Here is a 20,119-nt window from a genome sequence, read left to right as displayed (position 1 = left end):
GGAGGAAGGGGTTGTAGATGGGCAAAAGGCTATTTTTAGTTGGGCAGGGTTCACCTTGTTTTGGAGATGGTAATAAGTGGGGGGATTTTGACTTACTGTGGAGTGTGGAGATTTATTGGCTTAAGCCCTATAACTTGAAATTGAATTTGAAATAAGCACTCTAGTTAACATGGAGACAGACTTATTATCAAGTTGGTCTAGCGTTTGGTTATTTACTGGAAGATCTCATGTTCAAATCCAGTCGAAGACCTTGGTAGATTAGCTAAATCCAGGGTATTTGATTTTCTGGGAACCTGGGCTATCTTGAAAACTATTGTCAGCATCTGGAAAGGAACTGTATTTACAACCTAAAGTTGTGATGTTCATATGAATGCTACCTTCATATTTAAAAGTACATGTCATGTTTATAATTTGATGCAAGTGGAAGTTCTATCAAAGATTTTGGCTTACCATTCAAATCAAAATATAATATTACATATGATGTGAAAATGTAAAATATATACTTGACGGTCAAATGTGCCTCTGGGCATTTTTTGATAGTAAATTGATGTTTACTTACAATTATTTTTACTCGTTAAGAATTTTATTTATACTTCCCTCACTTGTTGAGTAAGGATATGCTACAGTTGTTTCATATTCTGAATTGTGAAATAATTTGTTTCCTCTTCAGAATCACCAAAATGAAGGCAAGCCTACCAAGTATTTTACCTACTCCGTGAGATTTAAATTAGGTGGCACCTTTTTTTTTATGAAGTGGAAAAATGGCTGACCTCACGATAAGTCTGTCATGATACTTGAGGCCCTTGGGAATGATTAAGAAATAGCCCATTAAATGAAATTGCCAAGGAGAATAAACATATAAATTAAGAAAGAAGGATGAAAACAGTAGGATGTCAAGGATAGTGAAATTGAAAAGCATGCTAGGCAGAAAATGAGTTTCAGTCATGGTGAAGGGCTACCACCAAAATTTGGGCTTGATTCTCTGATTGATTTTATATCTTCCCTTCTAAAGTAAAGTGCAGAGCTTCTTTTTTTTAAGTATATGCCCCCTTCTTAACTCTCAAGGAAGATCCTGTTCACAGGCCTTGGAATTTGAACCAGTATATTAAAACTTTGTTGAGTATATAGAGCTTTAAGGAACTGTAAAGATGATTAAGAACATTGTTGAGTTGGACATGACTGAGTGGAGAAAACATCTAAGGATCATTTAACCAATGCTATTACTTTGTAACACAGTGTCATTAAATATGTATGATCTGACAGCAAGGAAGAATAATAACTGTGCAGTGCGATCACAAAGACTAAATTGGAAATTTTACCATGAGTGGGTGAAAAAATACAAGTATGCACAAATTAAATATGTAAAATATAGCATATAATAGTAGAAAAAATTGATTATTAATCATAATTTTCAGTACAGTGATGCAGTCAATTGTGGTAGTGGTAGTAGTAGATTCAGGGGAGGTGACTGACTGAGGTCATTTGTACCATTTGGGATGGAAGGGAAAGAAGGACGGGTGGAGAGAAACCCAACATAGGAATTGGCCCACTTTTAATGAAAGGCACCAAGGGGTCTGCAGTTTAAGGCCCCATCTGACGGATGGCATAGTCACTTAAAGTCCTCTCCACAAAGCACCTCAAGTAGGGATCAGGATACCTACCACTAAAAAAGATTTTCCATCTCCAAAATTTGAACCCGGGCCCTCAAGGTGGGAAGCCAATACGTTAGCCTCTCCACCAACCTTCTACTCTTCCTCTCCATAAATCCTTTAACAGTGAAATACAGATGATGATTCAGTATTCAAATATCTTCTACAATGCATGCCATAAAAATTTTTGTTTTTATGCCAAAACTATTTTCATCTATTAAATTTAAGATATCAGACTTCATCCTATATGTTAAGATTCTATAGGTCATTTAAAAAAAATTATAATAATATTGAGGGACTGCTGATATATTAATTGATCCAATGAATTATATTGTTTGAACGGCTTACATGTATGTATATACCATTATCTTTTTATAAAGGGCTCAGAAACCAAGGGAGTAACTTCAGTTCAAAGCTGGATGGATTCACAACCTAGGCAGGAGTTCAGTCATGCTATACTCCAAAATGACTCCTATACTTTTAGTTGGGTCTTTCAAAATTTGCAATATGATCAAGGCTATTATGATAGGAATACAATGGATTCAACAAGTACCACTAAGTTTGAAGATGATATTGCCAAAATATTTACAGTAAATATTACAAATACTATAGATGGAGGAGCTGCTTCTTGTCTACCATGTCACCAGGTAAATAACTAACTATATGAATCTCATTATTCCCCTGAAAATGATTGCAAATGAAAAAATGGCATCCAGCTATTGCTAAAATAATTTATGAAATGCAGATCACTTCAAGTTTTTCTTCCCAGACAAAGTTTAAAAGACACTAATGTACCTATAGATATTTTATTAGCTGGAGTCATGCTTTTTTCCACAAGATTTATGTAAGAAGATGCTTGGAATAATATTTGAATGCTCACTAATTGTGATGAAAGTTTTATTTTTTCATGAAATAAGTATCCAAATTAATTTATATTGATGACTCCTGAGTTATCCAAAATGTCCATTTCAGTTGAGTTTACAAAATAGCAAGGTTAAGGATGGCATCTGTTATAAATAGATTCAAATCAGACCTGATTGTTTTAGATTAATCACTATCCAAACTTGAAAAGAGATGAGTGTTCTTCTCAGGTTTATTCTTAAGATGGAATACTCCATTTCACTACACCTGAGCAAGCATATTTCACCACACTATGGTGCTCTGTACTTTGTGAGAAGGTGTGGGTGTCAAGAGGGAAGTGAGAGCTATTTTGGGAAATTGGTGGGAGGTGGTGATGGTGACGTAAAGTGTCATGGTGCCTGAAATGGTAATGCAATTGTATGATCCCCTCCAGCTCCAGAGTGCCATATGGACCGGGTAAAGGTATACACATATAACTTTGACCTATGAGTGCAAGTTGATTTGCCAGAAAAATACTTACTCTTAAGTATTTCTCACCACATCTGGCATCTAATATACTTGGCTTGTGACTTGATTACAAATTTTGGTTATATCACTGTTTTGAGTCAGCAGTAAGCAATGGAGTTTTCATATTTCATAGAAATTACTTCCCAAAAAATTCCCAAACAAATCATTAATATATTCAATGTAGCGCATTTAGTTTCATCTCACATGAGCTGCTGCTGCAAAATTTAATATATATTGACTAATGGCTATATATCTTCTGCTAATATATACATGCATTGTATCTTTCCTGATAAACTCAAAGTCTACAGGCTTTCAACCTTAAATAGTATGAGCATGTTGTAGAGGCATAAAAATAGTTGCTCTTTATACACATTTCAATAATATCAAAACAATAACAGAAACTAAGCGTCACAAAAGAGGGAAGATAATGTAAGAATAGAGGGAGCAGGATTAATTAATAAATGCAGATAAATAAAAAAAACTTGGTTCGTGTGCATTTAATGGTGATAACTGAAACTGCCTCTTGAATAGGAAAGAAAGGTTATAAGGTACCTACTTATGAGGGAACACTAATGAGACGACTAAAATGGCTGTCAATTGCTACTCTTTTTGATTGCAAAAGTCCTGGCGGAAATTTAAAAGCGAGACTATCATATTGTCTTTTTAAAATTTGAAATTAGGAATGGGCTACATGGAAGTAAATATGACATTTTGTAAGAAAAAATTGTAACTCCCGCAAAAATAACCTAGAAGTGATTTAGCAGCAGTGATGACACTATTTTTTAAATAGAGCTTTGCTATTTCCGTTGCATAAAGTGTTAACATTAAAATAATTAGCTCCTTTTCTGCATGATCCAACTATAAATTCTAACCTGAAAAATCGGGGTGCGTCATATGGACAAGGAACTTTATTGAAATAATACATTATATATATAATTAAACCCAAAAGTGCAACAAAAATAAAAATTATTGCTCATAATTAATAATCAATTACTTGATTTATCATTATCAGTTTTGTACATCATTAGGGTTAATTAATCTAGAGTAAAGCAGAAACTTGATTATTCATTTGACCTATATGCATTACATATTTCTTCTATAAGTCGATTCTAAAGACTGATTTTGAAAAAAAATAATTTTCTTTATTTCATGACATATGAAGGATATCAATGAAAGAGGTTGTATTCCATGCCCACTTGGCGAGTATATTGACCCCAATACAACAGAGTGCGTACCGTGTCCACCTGATACCACAGTATCAGATCCACTGGCATATGGAATTGAATCCTGCCAACCGTGTGGCCCTGGATTAAGAAGTATTGATGGAGTGACTTGCACAACAAAATGTATTTTCAATGTGAACAACATGGTATATGACTTAAGATCCCTGGCAAGGTAACAATTTTAATAAAATTTGCATGTGTATTAGAATTTTTATATTCATGGACATCAGAAGTTATAATGTACAAAAGATACATGAACATATTTATTGTATATAATGACTAAATCTTTAGCTATGACTTTTATTAAAATACATCTCAACATATTTTAATTTTGTGCCATGATAATTCTTATAATTAAAATTTATGCAACTGCTATTTGTGCTTAATTTACTTCTGAATATCCAATAAAGTAAATCATAATTTGCATATTTACTCTCACCTTTTCTTTATTTCCAGCCCATATCTTGTGAAAGGCAGCCGTCTATTTACAGCTTCTGGAGCTCAATATTTTCACTTATTTAATGTAAGCTTATGTGGACTTTCAGCTGCTCAGTGTAGTAACAATGTGTCTTACCAAGCTGAAGGGCAAATTTCACAGGTAGGCTTGTATGACACAAAATTTAAGATAAATATATGGTTTAACTTTAAGAATCTGTTGTTAATTTACATGAATTTATTCATTAATGGTATTTTAATTATTTTATTTAAACCCTAAATGCTAAATACAAAGCACAGAATTGCGTATGCTGTTGAACTTAGGCTTAAATTAACTATTACATGACTCTTTGATGTGTATGTACAGAGGTTTTTCAAGAATAGAATATTCTCTCACAGAATTTAGAAAAAGTTGAAAGGAAATATCCTGGTGTCTGCCTCTCAATCATTTTCAACAATCTAACTGAACGGATATTTAACTCTTTTGCTCATTTCTATCAAGTGGGAAAGTGTGAGAAAAGTAAAATGTGAGAAAACTAAACTACTTCCACAACAAAGCCTCATCCCATTTAGCATAATTATTTTCTTTAATCAGCTCTGATGACAAACATATCTTTGCAGTCTATGACTGTAGTAAGAGTCTTGTTGTCTAATGCATCAATTAATAATGTTTTAGATTACATAAATAGCATTTATATGTTTGGTTTTTCATTTGGTAGGTTGATTTATAACAAATAGTAGAAGTTGAGGGGGCAGAGAAAGTATTTTTGCTGGGGTTCATGGTTATAATTTCTTTTAAAGCTAATACTGTATTTGCAATAAAATATATACCATCGGTATATGAAATTTATTTTAAAAATTTTATGCGGCATGGCCTGCCCTTATTAAGGTAATGTTATTATTTAGCAATGAATCGCTTTGATATTTTTGGTTCCTGTGCCAGTTTGGTTCTTTGCTTCAGTAAGCTGCTTTCATTTTGATTCCAAGATTTTTACTAAATGGACAGGTAATGAGCTATCCTAGAGTAACCGAAAGATCGAACAACTTCAAAAATATTTTCAACTGCTGAGAAGTTATATGGATAGTTAATGAGGAGTTTCACACTATTGTAAAATTCTGAATGCAATATTCATGATTTTTTGAGCTTCAAGACTAAAAGATGATTCTACCAAAATAATAGATATGCATATACTGCTTAAAACATGTTTTCAAAATGTTTTTCCAAAATATGCTTATGTAATTGCCAGTTTCGAAGTCAATGTGTGACATGTTGTTCCAGATTCCTTTTAGATGCATAACAAATTGTTTAGAGGGATAATATGTGTGAAATTTTTATGGGAGAGAAACCATTAACATCACTAATTTCTACATTGATAAACTGAAACGTATGAATTTTACAGGTTGTTAATTCCAGCTAATTTCATGTTTGAATTTAAATATTTTGTTCAAAAGTTATGGAGTTTGAAGTATGTAAATCTTCATTCATTAAAACTCTAAGGCAAAGAATATGCCTAATTATTTTTAAGTAGCATTACTTCATGTTGTAAGAAGCCAGTATCCCTACTATGACACAGAGAGGTTATTATATCTCTGCTTAGTTATTGAATATGGATTTCGGCATAACAGACTGTGACACAATCTGATATAGATGACGTGAAATCTCAATTATCTGGGATGAAAGGCAAATAATTATCTTTGATAATGAAAATATCAGTTATTCTACTCTCTAGACAGAAAAATGTGCGTATTGTGGCAATTACTTTTTTACTGCCCGTAGAATGTATTGTTTTTCATTGTAATTCTAAGCAATGCACTCTGACATAACAATATAGAGGTTTTGAATTATAATAAAAAATAAACCAAACAAACTTTGGGAGATGGACATATTTATCAGACATTACTGATGTAATAAATTAAGAAAAGCCATAATCTCAGGTTACCCAAAATGCAAAGAAATGTTTTTCCCTATAACTATCCATCTATTTGGAATAGGGTTGCATTGAATTTGCAGTTAACTTTTTAACTTACAATCAGACTTCAATCCCTATTAAATGTAAGTGTAAGATAACATGTATACCTACATTTGTTGTGATGAATAACTTGATGAACCAGAAGATACAGCACCATTAGCTCTTGCACATTGTTTTTCAGTGGCTACCTTATTTGATAAAAATTTTGGTTCCATGCAGTAAATGAGATGCTTTTATACATGAAGGACATGCAAATTGGAGCAGTAGTGTATAATTTACCTAGCACAGGATAAACAAAATTTATGTATGCATGACTAGGTTTTGTGAATTGTTGCCTAGTGACTACATTCTTTCACTTAAAATCATTATGCTGTTTGCAAATTAAGCTCTTTTGGGGCATCCCAGGTAGTAGAAAGTCTACTGTACATATCATGAATAATGCATTATAACAATAATTTAATCTAAAAATAGTTTAGTTGAGACACTGCTGAAGATATTACAATCTCAATCAAGATTTCATTTTGTGAAAACATCCTAACTCACAAGCACGTGTAAATGTTGGTTCCACAACCAATGCTTTTTTTCAGTTCTGGTTTCAGTATAGCCTTAAGAACTGTTGGAACTAAGAATTAAAGACCTGAATGATCCATAAATAGTTTTAATTAATAAAATCTATACACCTTCCTGCTGCTCTAAGGGCATAAGTTGGTTAAGATATGGCATAAGTTTCTATCCACCTATTTTCTGTGCTTTAAGAATGTACCATTCTTGGAAATTCAATCTTTATATAAATATCATTTTTCAATATTGTTTCTAAATTGCCTTAATCAATGGATAAAATTGATTCCTAAAGTTTTGATGTATTCACTGCTTGTAAGTTTTTTATTGATAGAAATATTACACCTAAGTATTGTTCGAGTTTTGAAATTTTGCTAAAATATAAATGTTTGTTAATAGGTCAAATCCTTCATTTGCCGCACAACAATTGTTCCTAGTCCTTGGGCTGAAGAGGGACTTATTCTTTCAACACAGTCAGTTACACTAGGTGATGAGTTAATTAGCATATCAAGAGACCATACTTTTATGAATATGGAAGTGATTGAGGAGTTCATAAACCCTGATTTTCCTAATGACCTACATTTTTACTACTCAACACCTTTGTAAGTTACAAATATGTCATTCTATGGGATTTAGCATGATTTAATTCCACATTTTCACCAATTATAAGGAATAATAATCGCCTAATTTTAGATGAATAAATTAATGCATGATATTTATTGTTCTTAGCACTATTTTTTGCTAAAAAATTAATTTAAAAATTTTTATTTTATGTTATTATTTTCACAATTTATAACAACATTTTATAAAAATGGATTTCATACCAAGTAGTGCCATAATGCATCCAATGTGGATGTGCATCAACTATGTGTTCAGAATATTTATTTAATGGAATGTGCCAATGTGCATTATAACTGCATTTTTGTCTCACATTTTATGCACACTTTATGTACATCATAATCCACTTTTTTCTACATTTCAGTTGCACTGTAGATTAAACCACTTTCAGTAGCTCAAACAGCACCGTTTTGCATGCAATGTGCATTAAATGCCCATTCAGAAGTGTTTTAAATATGCTTTGTCAATATGCATTATAAATGTATTTTTCTCTCACATTTTAGTTATGCTTCAAATATATTTAAGTACATTTTATTCATATTATCAATTCATTTTATCCTGCATTTCATGTGTGCTTTCCCCACATTGAATAGAAAGAAGTATTTAGTGAGGGAGGAAGAAATTTCCACTTGAACCTTTGGTCATAATCAGTTTTTGTCATTTTGGGATTAATATTTAATAAACAGGACATCATTTATATTCCACAATCCGTCAGTTTTCAGTCATATAGTCACCCTGCCAACTGATTTTCAGCCTCACCTTGGGTTACCTTGCTGCCAAGTTTATGTCAATCTGAGTAAAGGTTCCCAAGGTGGTATGGTTCCCAATCTTAAAAAAGTAACATGTGCATTTATTACACATATTAATGGGTAACTACTAATCAGCCAAATCAGTCAATGTATTTGAAGAATTTTGTGATGTCCTTGAATACAGAACAGTCGCTCAAAGTCAGGTGATTCTTGGGGCATGAATATTAACTTATCATTGATAATGGTTAATGGAGCTAAGGAAATGACAAAATCTAAAAAAATTAGTCCTCAAAACTTCAAAAGTGTTCTAGCATTAGGCGGAAGACCAGAAATGACAGTATTTGAATTATGCTTCTGGCAAAAATGCTTCATTTGATTTAGTGACTGACACAACAAGTATAGCACCTCGGGGACATAAAGAGACTTGGGATTTTTATCTTCCAGTCCAGCATTAAAGCTTAAACAAAAGAAGAGACATGGTTTTTTTTCTCCCTCCTATTAGGCCTATGTGTAAGCCCTGAAAGGTTCATTTGGATAACTATGTAAGTTAGTTTCAGAGATATATGCGAAATCATTTCCATAGATATAAATTAGACTTCATAAAATTTTTAATGTCAAAGCTATGACACATTCTTTTCCACCACAGAAGAGCCTGAAATTTCTAAATCTATTTAATTTTTTTTCAAACCAGCCTATTTATTATTTTGATGCAGCATTACCTGCCTACATGTTTATCATTATGAGTATCTTACAAGGTAGATGTGTTATTTAGATAAATACTCTTAGATAAAATATTTTCTTTATACATTTTTAGTTTACTGAATATAGTTTTAGTTAAAACTGAAAACAGTTGAATTTGAATGTGATGACCATCTTTCAGCAAAATAATAGGAGCTCAAAACAAAGGTTTTGACTTTGAGCATATCAATCCAATGAAATAAGGAGTATTTGTTAAATCAAGCAAAATAATGATGCATTTTACTATCTACCCTTCCTAGTTGTAGGAAAGTATAAACTATAGTTATCAACCCGAAGAGCAGTTTGATAGGTGAAGCAGAGCTTCACCCAGTACTAAACCTTATACAGCATATGAAATGCACACCCGAGGGTAAGGGGATCAGTTCCTTTTTCTGAACTACCTTTAGTTTCCCAGGAAGACCTGGATCCCCCAAAAATTACAAAGCTTGGATGAAGCTGAGAAAACCCAGATGCATCCCTAGGAATCAAACCCGGGCCCTCCAATCAATATTCCAATGCCCTACCCACTGAACTACTAGGATATAGGCCATGCAAAAAATTATCTTTTCAAATGCATCATTATGTGGATTTTGAGGACCTTTATGGTGAGTCATAATCGTAAGTCACCACCACATCACTATGATGCCCGAATCATAGGTGTCTTAGGCGTCTCTTAGTGATATATCTATGATTACTTTACCACACTGGTCCCCAATATCTGCAACGGTAATTTTTTTGCAGGGAGTGTACCACTTGGGGAGAAAGAATTATGCTGGAGATGATATTGATAAATTTAAATATCAGCTTACTACCGTGAGAAAAAATTTGGTTGATACTAGTGGTTACCTCCTTGTTAAAGTAATTTAGATTAGTGAAGCAGATTTCAAAAGTTATCCTGGCGTATAGGCAACAACATTGGGAGATCTCCTAAAATGTAGGCAATGGAGCAAGACTTTAGAGAGCCTCTTGTACAGGACCTGTCCAATAATTAGTAATAATCGGTTTTTATTTGCATAATTCAGAGTGAACATTTTGATTTCAAACGTTATTGTTTGCCTAATGAGTAATATATATGCGGCACACGTTTTAATGAGCTGCCTCGTGTATGTTATCAGCAGCAAACACTGTAAGTTGAAACACATCCAGTTGGCCTATGCATGCTTCTGGAGATGAAAAAAGTTTTCCGCGCAGTGTTTACCTCAATTGGGACACAGGAAACCTATTGGGGTTAGGTCTACACTATAGAGAGGATGAGGAATGCACTTTACATTGGTATTTGATGATATTCAGCAACAACTATTGAAGTGTGTAGCCGTGAATTAGAGGGGTGCAGTTTGTTGCCTTGAAATGTAACCTTTTGTTTTCCATAAAGCCCTGGAAAATTTTCAATATATTCCTATATAATGCTTCATTTACAGTTGTGCATGCTGGAGTACCATTCTGATACACTATTCTCTGAATATCTAAAAATGAAATAACCATAATTTTCCTGATAGAAGCCACTGAATGGGATGTTTTTTTTACATTTCTTACATTGGAGATTTACACGTTGAGCTTTACTGTTTGCTCTCAGGATCAAAATGATGTAGTCAAATTTCATCTTCATGTCCACCTTCAAAAGAAACTATATCTTCCCAAAATATCAACTTAAACTGCTAATAGGCCTTCACATGAATGCCCCATTTTTTTAAGTATGAGTAGTCTTGGAGTTCACTGTGAACAATCAAGTCTCATGGGCAATTTTTCTTTCCAACATCTGAGGAGCACCCATTTTCAATAAAACACTTTGTTATGTGTCACTCACATTTTATTTCTTCCTTTCAGTTCCAATATTACAGAATTGTTCAATCTAAATACAAATTAATTCATTTTGAAAATAATTATGTGACCCTAATATTGACTGGAAAAAGGCAAATTTGTGTATCAATACTAAGAATATTTTACTACTCAAAATCGTACTATTAGACCATGAAGTAATGTCTGAATAAATCAGTCATCCCTTCAAATCATTAAGGTGTGTTATTAAATTCAAACCTGCAGATAAGAACTAAGAAAGTAAATAAAGAAAGTTAATCTTTTTAAAATGATTACGGTGGACCTAGAGACATTTATTACATCTAGCAAAGGAGAAAACTATGTATCTCTGGAGCTCAATCCAAACTTTCAGTGGATAATACATGACCAATGTTTTCATTTTTATGTAAAAATTAGATGAAATTGAAGAAATAGTTAGGCATATTTATAGAAGGCCCTGGTGGCGATGGGTACACGTCCCTGTCTCTCAACCCAAGGGTTGCGGGCTCGATTTCCGCCTGGGTGGGTATTCCTCTGCCGAGGGCTTTGGTGTTCGTAATTGTGTCTGTTGCTATTCGATTAATAGTCTGATGTAAAAGGCCAAAAAGTGCTGTTTTCGGACTAAAATATAAGAATAAATAAATAAAGAAAAATAGTCAAACAGCTTGTATGACTTACCATGTTTAATGGCATGTCTCTCTATAGGAGAGATTTTGAAAAAGCATGCGTGAATTTGCATGTCTATGAGTGAGAGCAAATATTTTTAATTCCATTTGATGTATCAGGTTATGGAAGTTAAGAAATAGGCAAAGGTGTTTCCATATTTACTGCCCTTTTTATTAAGGTTAAATTTGTGATGAACCCAACTACTGAACCATTGAGAATTTTAATCGACCCATATAGATACATGTGGCTTTTATTCTGATGAATTTCCAGAGCTACAAGATCATGCCCACAAGGGAGAACAACAATCATTACCTTACACTGTAATCCAACTCAGGTTGGAAATGGAACCATTTCATTACCCACAAAATGTCCTGATGGCACTTGTGATGGATGCAACTTCAATTTTAAATGGGAAAGCGACTCAGCATGCCCTCTTTGTGCCGAAGAAGACTATAAGTGAGTAAAAGTCTGCTTTTATGTTTTGTTAACACATATGCTTAGGTATTTACTTTCATTGGAATACATTAGGTGGTGGAAATATGGGGATTTCTGGGGTAATCAGTTCAAATCAGCAGAGATAACTTCTGGCAAAAAATTACTAACAGAAAAAATGATACCTCTCCCCAGACAAAATATCATCATGTGCCAATTGCCTCATTGCATTTTTACTTTAGAATGCTATGATAAGTCTCCTAATATATACAGTGGGGAAAAAGAATAATTAAAATCTGGTTGAGAGATATTATCTGAATCTGAGAGGAGTGTGTCAGTCCAAACAAAGTGTACTGGATGATTTTTTAATTGCATGGTATAAGAATGGCACCCAGGAATCAGCAGTTAAATACTCTTCCACATGTTGCGACTTCAATACTGTCTGCAGGTAAATGTTTGTCCTGTTGGAATGCTGTACCTTAAACTACAATGTTATAATGAAAATGAAACCTAGAATCTATCACATTAGGCTTCAAAGAAAAAAATAATCTAACATAAGAAAATTATATATGAGCATTTATCTTCATTGTGGCAACTTAGCTCATTATTTTGATGTTTTACAATTCCTTATTGGCTTATAAAATGCAACCAAAGATTTAAATGAAAACTAGAGCTGCATTGAAGTTCAGCGTAAGGATCTCCATCTAGCTCAACAGCTCTAAACATATGTATCAGGTGCATTTGAAAAACTATCCAGATCTTTGGAATAGTTTTATTAATACTCTAAGATGAGTCATTGATTAACTGATTTATATTATAGTTTTGTTGAAGAAAAAATCCTTTTTATTTTAGACTGGTTAAAGGAGAATGCATCGATGGAGTTCAGTCTGTTCATTATCTCACCCCTAGCCACTGCATAATGCCACCTTCGATGCCATCCTCGGAAAAGGTTTCATGTACTGCCCATATTCCAATGGAACTACAGGTAACTAAAAAATTTATAAATCTTCTTTTGGATAGTAGTTTGATATTGAGGGTTAAGGAAATCACAAGTTCCTTCCAACGTTCAGTTTATTTTACAGAGTGGTTCTTTGAAAAATATTTTCCATCAAACCAATACAATGGAAATTCTCAGAGGCAAATGTTAACTTTTGCCATACAACAAGTTACCTTTGTTGTGGAAGCCAAAATGATCTAATGGATCTCATGGAAGTTTTTAGTTTATTTTTGAGAAAATACAAACATTTTAATGCTTTTGTTCCTGAAGTAATGTTGTCATAAGTTGTGGGGTTGTTTGCTCGATACAATGGAACAGTGAAGTTGTAGAAAGTGGGTGGTGCAAAGTTATATGGCAATGTGCGTGGAAAATTTGGCACCTGGAATATAATGTGTAGGAAGGAATTTGGGGAAAAAATAGGGATTTCTTTGCAATAATTTCCATTAAATAATGTGATTTATGCTTCTTTAGACCAATTACATGATAACCATACCATTTTCTTAAGGCAATATGTACTTACATTTTTACATGGTTTTTTATTATTTGCAATATCAGCATCAATGATGTAAAGAATGAAATTTGTTACGTGCATAAATTACACTTGGTGTAAATTTGATCCTTTTTACTGATTTTGGCCTAAATTTTCACTTTTCTCTCAACACAATCATACTATCACATTACTGAATGACAGCTTAGTATCTCAGGTGTGGATTTGTGGAAATTCATAGTAAAAAGAAAACAAAGGAGTTGGATGGGATTCACACCTTGGTGGTTCCTTAATAGTGTAATGGCTATGAAATTAACCATTTTGTGTAGATTATATCAAGTCCATTTCTTTCTTTGTAAAATAATATACTGATCAAACCCATGCATCATGTGTCCCAATATCAGAGAATCACCACATTTAAAAAAAAACCTAAAAATGCTAAAATTTGACAGCATTGTTAACATATTATAAAAGTAAAAGCATTTATTTTAAATTTTGTGGAGAAAAATCAGGTTTACTGAGAAAGTTTGAATTAGTCGCCTCATCATCATTAAAAAAGCTACTATATAGTGAAATTTTTGCTTTTACCAATGTTTCAAGTCATAGCCATTTCTGTCTATACCAACTGCCTATCCAAAATTTCATTGAATCCATCACACTTAGCTATCCAGTGTTTATCAATGAGATGACCAGCAGATTTTCCTCTTGAAGGGGTTTTTGCTCTTATTGGTACCATCAAAAAATGACTCAGACTTCGGTACCAAGAAGTGCAAGCAAGTCTATTACTCCAATTCCTTAGGCACATACCTCTGTCCTGCAGAATGATATCCTACTTTTTTGGTATCTTAAACTACATTTAATTTTTCAAATGTTGTATAAGTCTACTATTTTTGCACCAATTCATTTTTGAAAAAAATGTTGAACAATATGCAATGATTGCATTGTGTATTCAAACTTTGTTAGTTAAGGAATTTAAATGCATGAAGCTAACCTGGTAAATTTACTAAAGAATGTTAGAAAGACCTGTTCCTTGCCTTTTAAGGCCATCAAACAAATAAACACCTACCTCTTTGATCTCATGCTGCATGTAAGGGTCCATGATGCAAGGGAGGTATTAACTCCTCTACACCAGGGAGTTTTGAGAAAGGGCAAAGAGATGAGCAAAAAACTTGAACTTATGTAATATACCCACCCACTTCTGGTGCCTATATCTGGAAAAGTTTTGTGACTGGTACATGGGTCTTATTCAATTTCATTGAATTAGTAAAATGGCTAAATATAAATTAGCATGATGACAGATATGCTCCCTAATATTTGTCATACCATCACCAAAGTTGAATAGTGCACCAGGTAGGAGATTCAGCATTTCAGGGTCCATTTTGATTCAATATAGGCCATAAAGAAATCTAATTTATAAAAAAAATAGATTGAAATACCACATTGGAGAAATTAGAGCGGAGAGCATTCCACCATCTCACCATTCCACCATCTTATCATCATTCCACCAAGCACCACACAAATCTTAACACATGGGCATCAGCAGATGACTGGGATAAATGTAGAAGTTTATAGTTGGACGATATGGACTAAAACCTTTGGTTGATCTCAAGCATTATGGAGTTAGTGTTGCCTAAAATTGCTTTCTCATGGAAATGGACTGAAGAATTATGATAGATTCTGAAAATCTTGTACCTTATTTTATTTTTTCTCTTTACTTATGTAATTGCTTTTTTTACAGATTTTGATTTCTGTGATCGTAGCATTAGCCATATTTTTGTGTGCATTAATGGTCTATTTCTGGAAGAAAACACAAAGTTTGGAATATAAATACATGAAATTAGTGCAGTCTTCAAGCAACCGTGATGGAGGTGAAACTGAGAATAACTTGGCACCAGCTGAGAGTTGTGCTTTGGATGATGGGGAAGAGGAAGAAATTCAGTTCACTCAACCAAGATCTCAAGGGATACTGAACCGAATCAAAGCAATGACAGGAAAGGTGGGTAAAATAAAAGCTAACCAAATGTAGATAATTTAATGAATTCTATCAATTTTATAGAGTGATTTAGCAACTTACAAATCATCCTTCCTCTTCAAGTACTCATACTTACAATCAATCAACAACTTGCAAATGGAATAGCAAACATGGGAGTACCTACTGTTTGTGTACAATTTCATTTTGGCGAACTAATTCTTGCATTGTCTTGCTGGCTTGAGTTCACTAATAAACAAAACTGTTTCTTCTAAATGTTTATAAAATGGTTTATATACGGTATCATATGACAGTGGCTATTGTATACAGGTAACCTGTATTTGAATGGTTTTTAGAAGAGTGATAACATTTTATAACCTTGACCCCATATTTGCAAGCTATGCAGCATATCTGTTCAGGCTGGCCTTAGTAATTGACTCCTGTGGACTGCTCTCTCTTAAGAAAGCTTAGACACACACAGTTTAGTGATGGTAATTATTGAAAATAATAGTAATAAATATATAAATAAATCATTAACTGAGTAGTTAAACGAATAATGAAGCAACAGTATTACCTTAGGCTGCTGGTTGACTGGATGATGAGTTTACTCATAAAATAGGGCTTCGGAAATGCCATCGGGAGAATATTAATTGAAACTTCACCAGTACCACTATGAGCTTTATGAAAACTATTGACAATAATACTGGAAAATAAAAAAATTATAGGAAGGGAATGTTATTCCATTCCTGCTCTCTCACCACTTTCTTACCACCACTGAGACCCATTGGGGAAGTTAAATACATTTTAGACGTCATACTGTGTAATACTTGCGTGGAATTCCAATTACCTGTGTGCAAGGAATGAGATGTCCTCGTTTGTGTGCGACCTCATTGAGTTTGTGCTGGCAGTCCTGGGCAGTAGTAGCAATAATTATATGGGAGGCGACCGTCAGTTGAGGTTATTTGCACTATTAAGGATTGGTGGAAAATATGGTAGGGTTGGATTTTGCGGGAATGGGAGGAGGGTGGACAGGATCCAACTTCGGCTTTAGTCTACGCCTAACAAAACACGCTAAAGGGTCCGCAAATAAACGCCACATCCAATAGATGGTGTAAAAACACGCACGTGGATTCGAAGTTCTCACCAAGGAGCATTGAGTAAGGGTGGGACATCTCGAAAAAATGCCTTCATCAGCGGGATTCGAACATAGACCCCCGTCGTAGAGAAGTAAGTCTATTATCCTCGATCGCCTTAATCCCTTGATTAAGATACGATTTCATGCATTCAGTTTTGAGTTGTGTTTTCACATTAGCGTATATCTCCGAGGAACCCCGTTTTAATTTCTGCGGTAGTGGCAGAAGGAAACAGAAGACGATGACACAGGCGCTGCGTTGTGATGGGAAATTAACAAATTACAGGCGGAAAGTCTCAGATTTCGGTCATTGCTGCAACTGCACCTAGCTGCAAAGAAACTAGAGAAATGTAAAACTCCCGCGGTGTCACAGCCTGCGACGATGATCTGAGGCAACCGTGCGTGTCCGTGAAGTCTGAGGCAACGCACAATCTGGTATACGAAAGTGGAGCTTTACAGACTTACGGGGTTAATTACTTTAAAAAAGACTCTCAAGACTCCTCACGAAGGCCAATTATAAATAAATAATTTAATTAAAAATTCAGGAAGTAATATCTTTCGAGTACATCGATAAAGTAGTAAGGGATGAGGTCCATGGACGCCGTATATCTACTCTCCTACTGATCTCAGATTGTATGTAGTCGCTTAAGTACAGCATCGCTTGTATCTTAAATTATGAATTTCGTTTTGTGGGCCTTTTATGATGATGCATTGATTAGCCCATATGTTCAATTAGAGTACAATGGATTCTCGCTTAAAATGAGGTCATATAACGATAAGCTCGCTTGTATATTATTTACAAGGAAGTTCTTAGCTGACTTCATGATTGAATATATGTACAAAAAATAATAGTGTGCGCTCCTCTGCGCATCCAAAAATTTATCTCATTACGGGATGCGAGTGTCCCCATAACTGTTTTTCTTGAAGTTCATCCAGGCAAAAAATATCTCTAAAATGATGTGACTCCCTTATTTTTTGATTTTCTGCGATTTGCGAACCCTGGCTAAAATACTTAGCATTACCTTATAGCGGATTTGAGCTTGGGGTGCATAACTATCTCTTCGTTCTCTGAGTGATAATTATTCTGCCGAACAGAGTTTAAAAAAAATAACATGAGACTCCGGGTACACCAGTAAGTAATTACGCCCTTTCCTACTCTGCTGGTAGATTTAGATAGAATGAAATGTGGCAAACTTACCGAATAAAGCAACTCCTGGAGACTACTGAGATGGCTCTGAGTGCCCAAAGTCAGAAAATGCCTCGAATCTTTTCGTTCAAAATCCTTCGCATGGTAATATTCCACCAGATGATTACATAAAAAAGCAGTAGGATTTGCCCACTGCTAATACAACTGCTATTTCACAAAGTCAGCTATTCTTGACTTGGATAAGAGTATGGGAAGAGCCTAATGAGGTAAAAGGTTCTCGTAAATTGGGCAGGTAGTCCCATGTCGCATTTGTGGCAGTATTATATCGCATATGTCAAGTTATATTCACGAAAAAAATGCATTCCTCCATTCCCTATTTTGGCATTTTTTTCCTTATTACCTTTGGGTACTTCTCTCTCTTCCGATAAACAAAAATTCTATTTTGCTAGTATTGATGATCTCGAGTTCCCGGTTAGCCGGTTCTCATTTTAAGTGTCCTCTAGCCGGTGTTAATTTCACAAGGTAATACTTTCTCTGGATTGCGGAAGATAGCAGATGGCCTAATACGGAAGGACAATCATTAGCGTTTTGACTCTTACAAATAAACAATTAGAAATTTACAGCCTATATTTGTTAAAATCTGTTTTTATTTTAGCAGATATTTTAAATGAGTAACAAGATGGATGCCACTATAACGTCCTTGTAAGTAATTGTTTCTGTTGCCGCCTAAGATTTCGTTTCTTGGCATTTTAGCAACATTGATATTTTAATTCAGTGGAGTTAAAGGTAGATGTCGGTCACTGCCATCCGGACAATCGCCAGAACCGCGATAACAATGGCGGTTATTCTTCGCTACGCTGGGGAGGCAGTTTTCCGGTAGCCTAAGGGCGATACGAAATTACGCGCAACCCGTTATAAAAAGTCGAAATATATTCAGCAGAGGTGAGAATGGGGATATGTATTGCTCGGGGAATGAATTCCTGAATATTAAAACTGATAAATAACTTTTATTCATTTAATATCCATCACTGGTTACCATTCACTCTTGAATATTAATGGCACATACATTTAAACTTATTTGTTATTTTAGTTTTTCCTCTCTAATGTGTATAACAAATGCATTAAATTTAAGTCTGCATGACGCAGTAGATTTTCCTAAGCTAGTTATCACAAAGGCTTCATTATTTGGTTCATGTACCATTGTTTTCAAAATACGATGTTCTCTTTGGAACTGATTCAAATCGTAAAGCGGGGACCCAATGAATCATTTATAATAATATATTTATTACTGCCGGATACACATGCGATATTTCTCAGGGGATCAAGTAACATGCAAATTCGACACTATGAATTTCTCAGGAAAGCAATTTGTTCGTAATCCAAGGATTTAGTTGTATTTAGCTGTTCGCTCCATCCTATTAGAAAAATCATGTCTTTATTATTTAAGATAGGTATTCTTTTCTAATTTTCTCTCCATGATAACAGGATGTCACATTTGAACTAAGTACTTTCCTAACTCTAATATTTTCTCTTCCAGAATGAAAAGGGAAATCCATTTGAAACAATTCACTTGACAAAATGAAATTTAACAGTTCATATTGAAGGGACCATGGATATTTGTTAACAGATGTGTGAAAGCTGATTCGCATAAGCAGCTCAGCAAACGAGGAATGGCAGTGAGGCCTACGTCCCAGAAAAAGTATTAATTGTGTATATTGTTGTTTGCCCACATATTTTAATGGGTTTGTGTGAGTTGTGTTGTCCCAGACTTTGATGTAAGTATTATAAGTAAAAAAAGTCAATTTGTTTTGACGCTTTATGATACATATATATATTTCCATTACATAAATATTTCAAAAGTTTCATTTATTCGGCTGAAACTTTTGTCGCCTTTTTTGTTTAAAGAATCCGTTTAATGAAAATTTATTAGCATCATAGACATATCATATTGAAATATGTAATTTATTATACTTCTGGAATTTTATTTCATCCATTTAAGTTACAAAATATTTCCTTTGGTTTAGCTTAATTGAATCGCTTCCTGCTTCACATTTTTGATTCTTTCCAACAGAGGGAAAGAATTGATGTCTGAGTAAACAATCAAATTTTCTAATTGAGAGCCAAATCGAAAAGGACAAAAAAATGAAATTACATAAAGTGATATTTTATGTGGTAATTTCTCTTCCT

At 34.0% G+C, this 20,119-nt stretch overlaps 1 protein-coding gene across 1 annotated transcript in view; it reads left to right on the top strand.

Annotated features, from left to right (window-relative positions):
- Positions 1–19,756, top strand: part of LOC139694647 (endosome/lysosome-associated apoptosis and autophagy regulator family member 2-like) — a 34,696-nt gene extending 14,940 nt beyond the window's left edge. The window contains exons 9-16 of the mRNA XM_071593137.1: positions 2,030–2,296; positions 4,180–4,412; positions 4,697–4,838; positions 7,603–7,805; positions 12,039–12,224; positions 13,053–13,185; positions 15,423–15,680; positions 19,470–19,756. Of these exons, the coding sequence (XP_071449238.1) occupies positions 2,030–2,296; positions 4,180–4,412; positions 4,697–4,838; positions 7,603–7,805; positions 12,039–12,224; positions 13,053–13,185; positions 15,423–15,680; positions 19,470–19,514 (1,467 nt within the window). The 3' untranslated portion in view covers positions 19,515–19,756. The remainder of the gene's footprint in view (positions 1–2,029; positions 2,297–4,179; positions 4,413–4,696; positions 4,839–7,602; positions 7,806–12,038; positions 12,225–13,052; positions 13,186–15,422; positions 15,681–19,469) is intronic.
- Positions 19,757–20,119: the final 363 nt, after the last annotated feature.

Source organism: Hetaerina americana, unplaced genomic scaffold (assembly GCF_022747635.1).
Source record: "Hetaerina americana unplaced genomic scaffold, ioHetAmer1.1.p SCAF_51, whole genome shotgun sequence".
NCBI classification, from domain to species: domain Eukaryota; kingdom Metazoa; phylum Arthropoda; class Insecta; order Odonata; family Calopterygidae; genus Hetaerina; species Hetaerina americana.
Note: the sequence above shows the minus strand (reverse complement) of the source record. Positions and strands in the feature narration are given on the sequence as shown.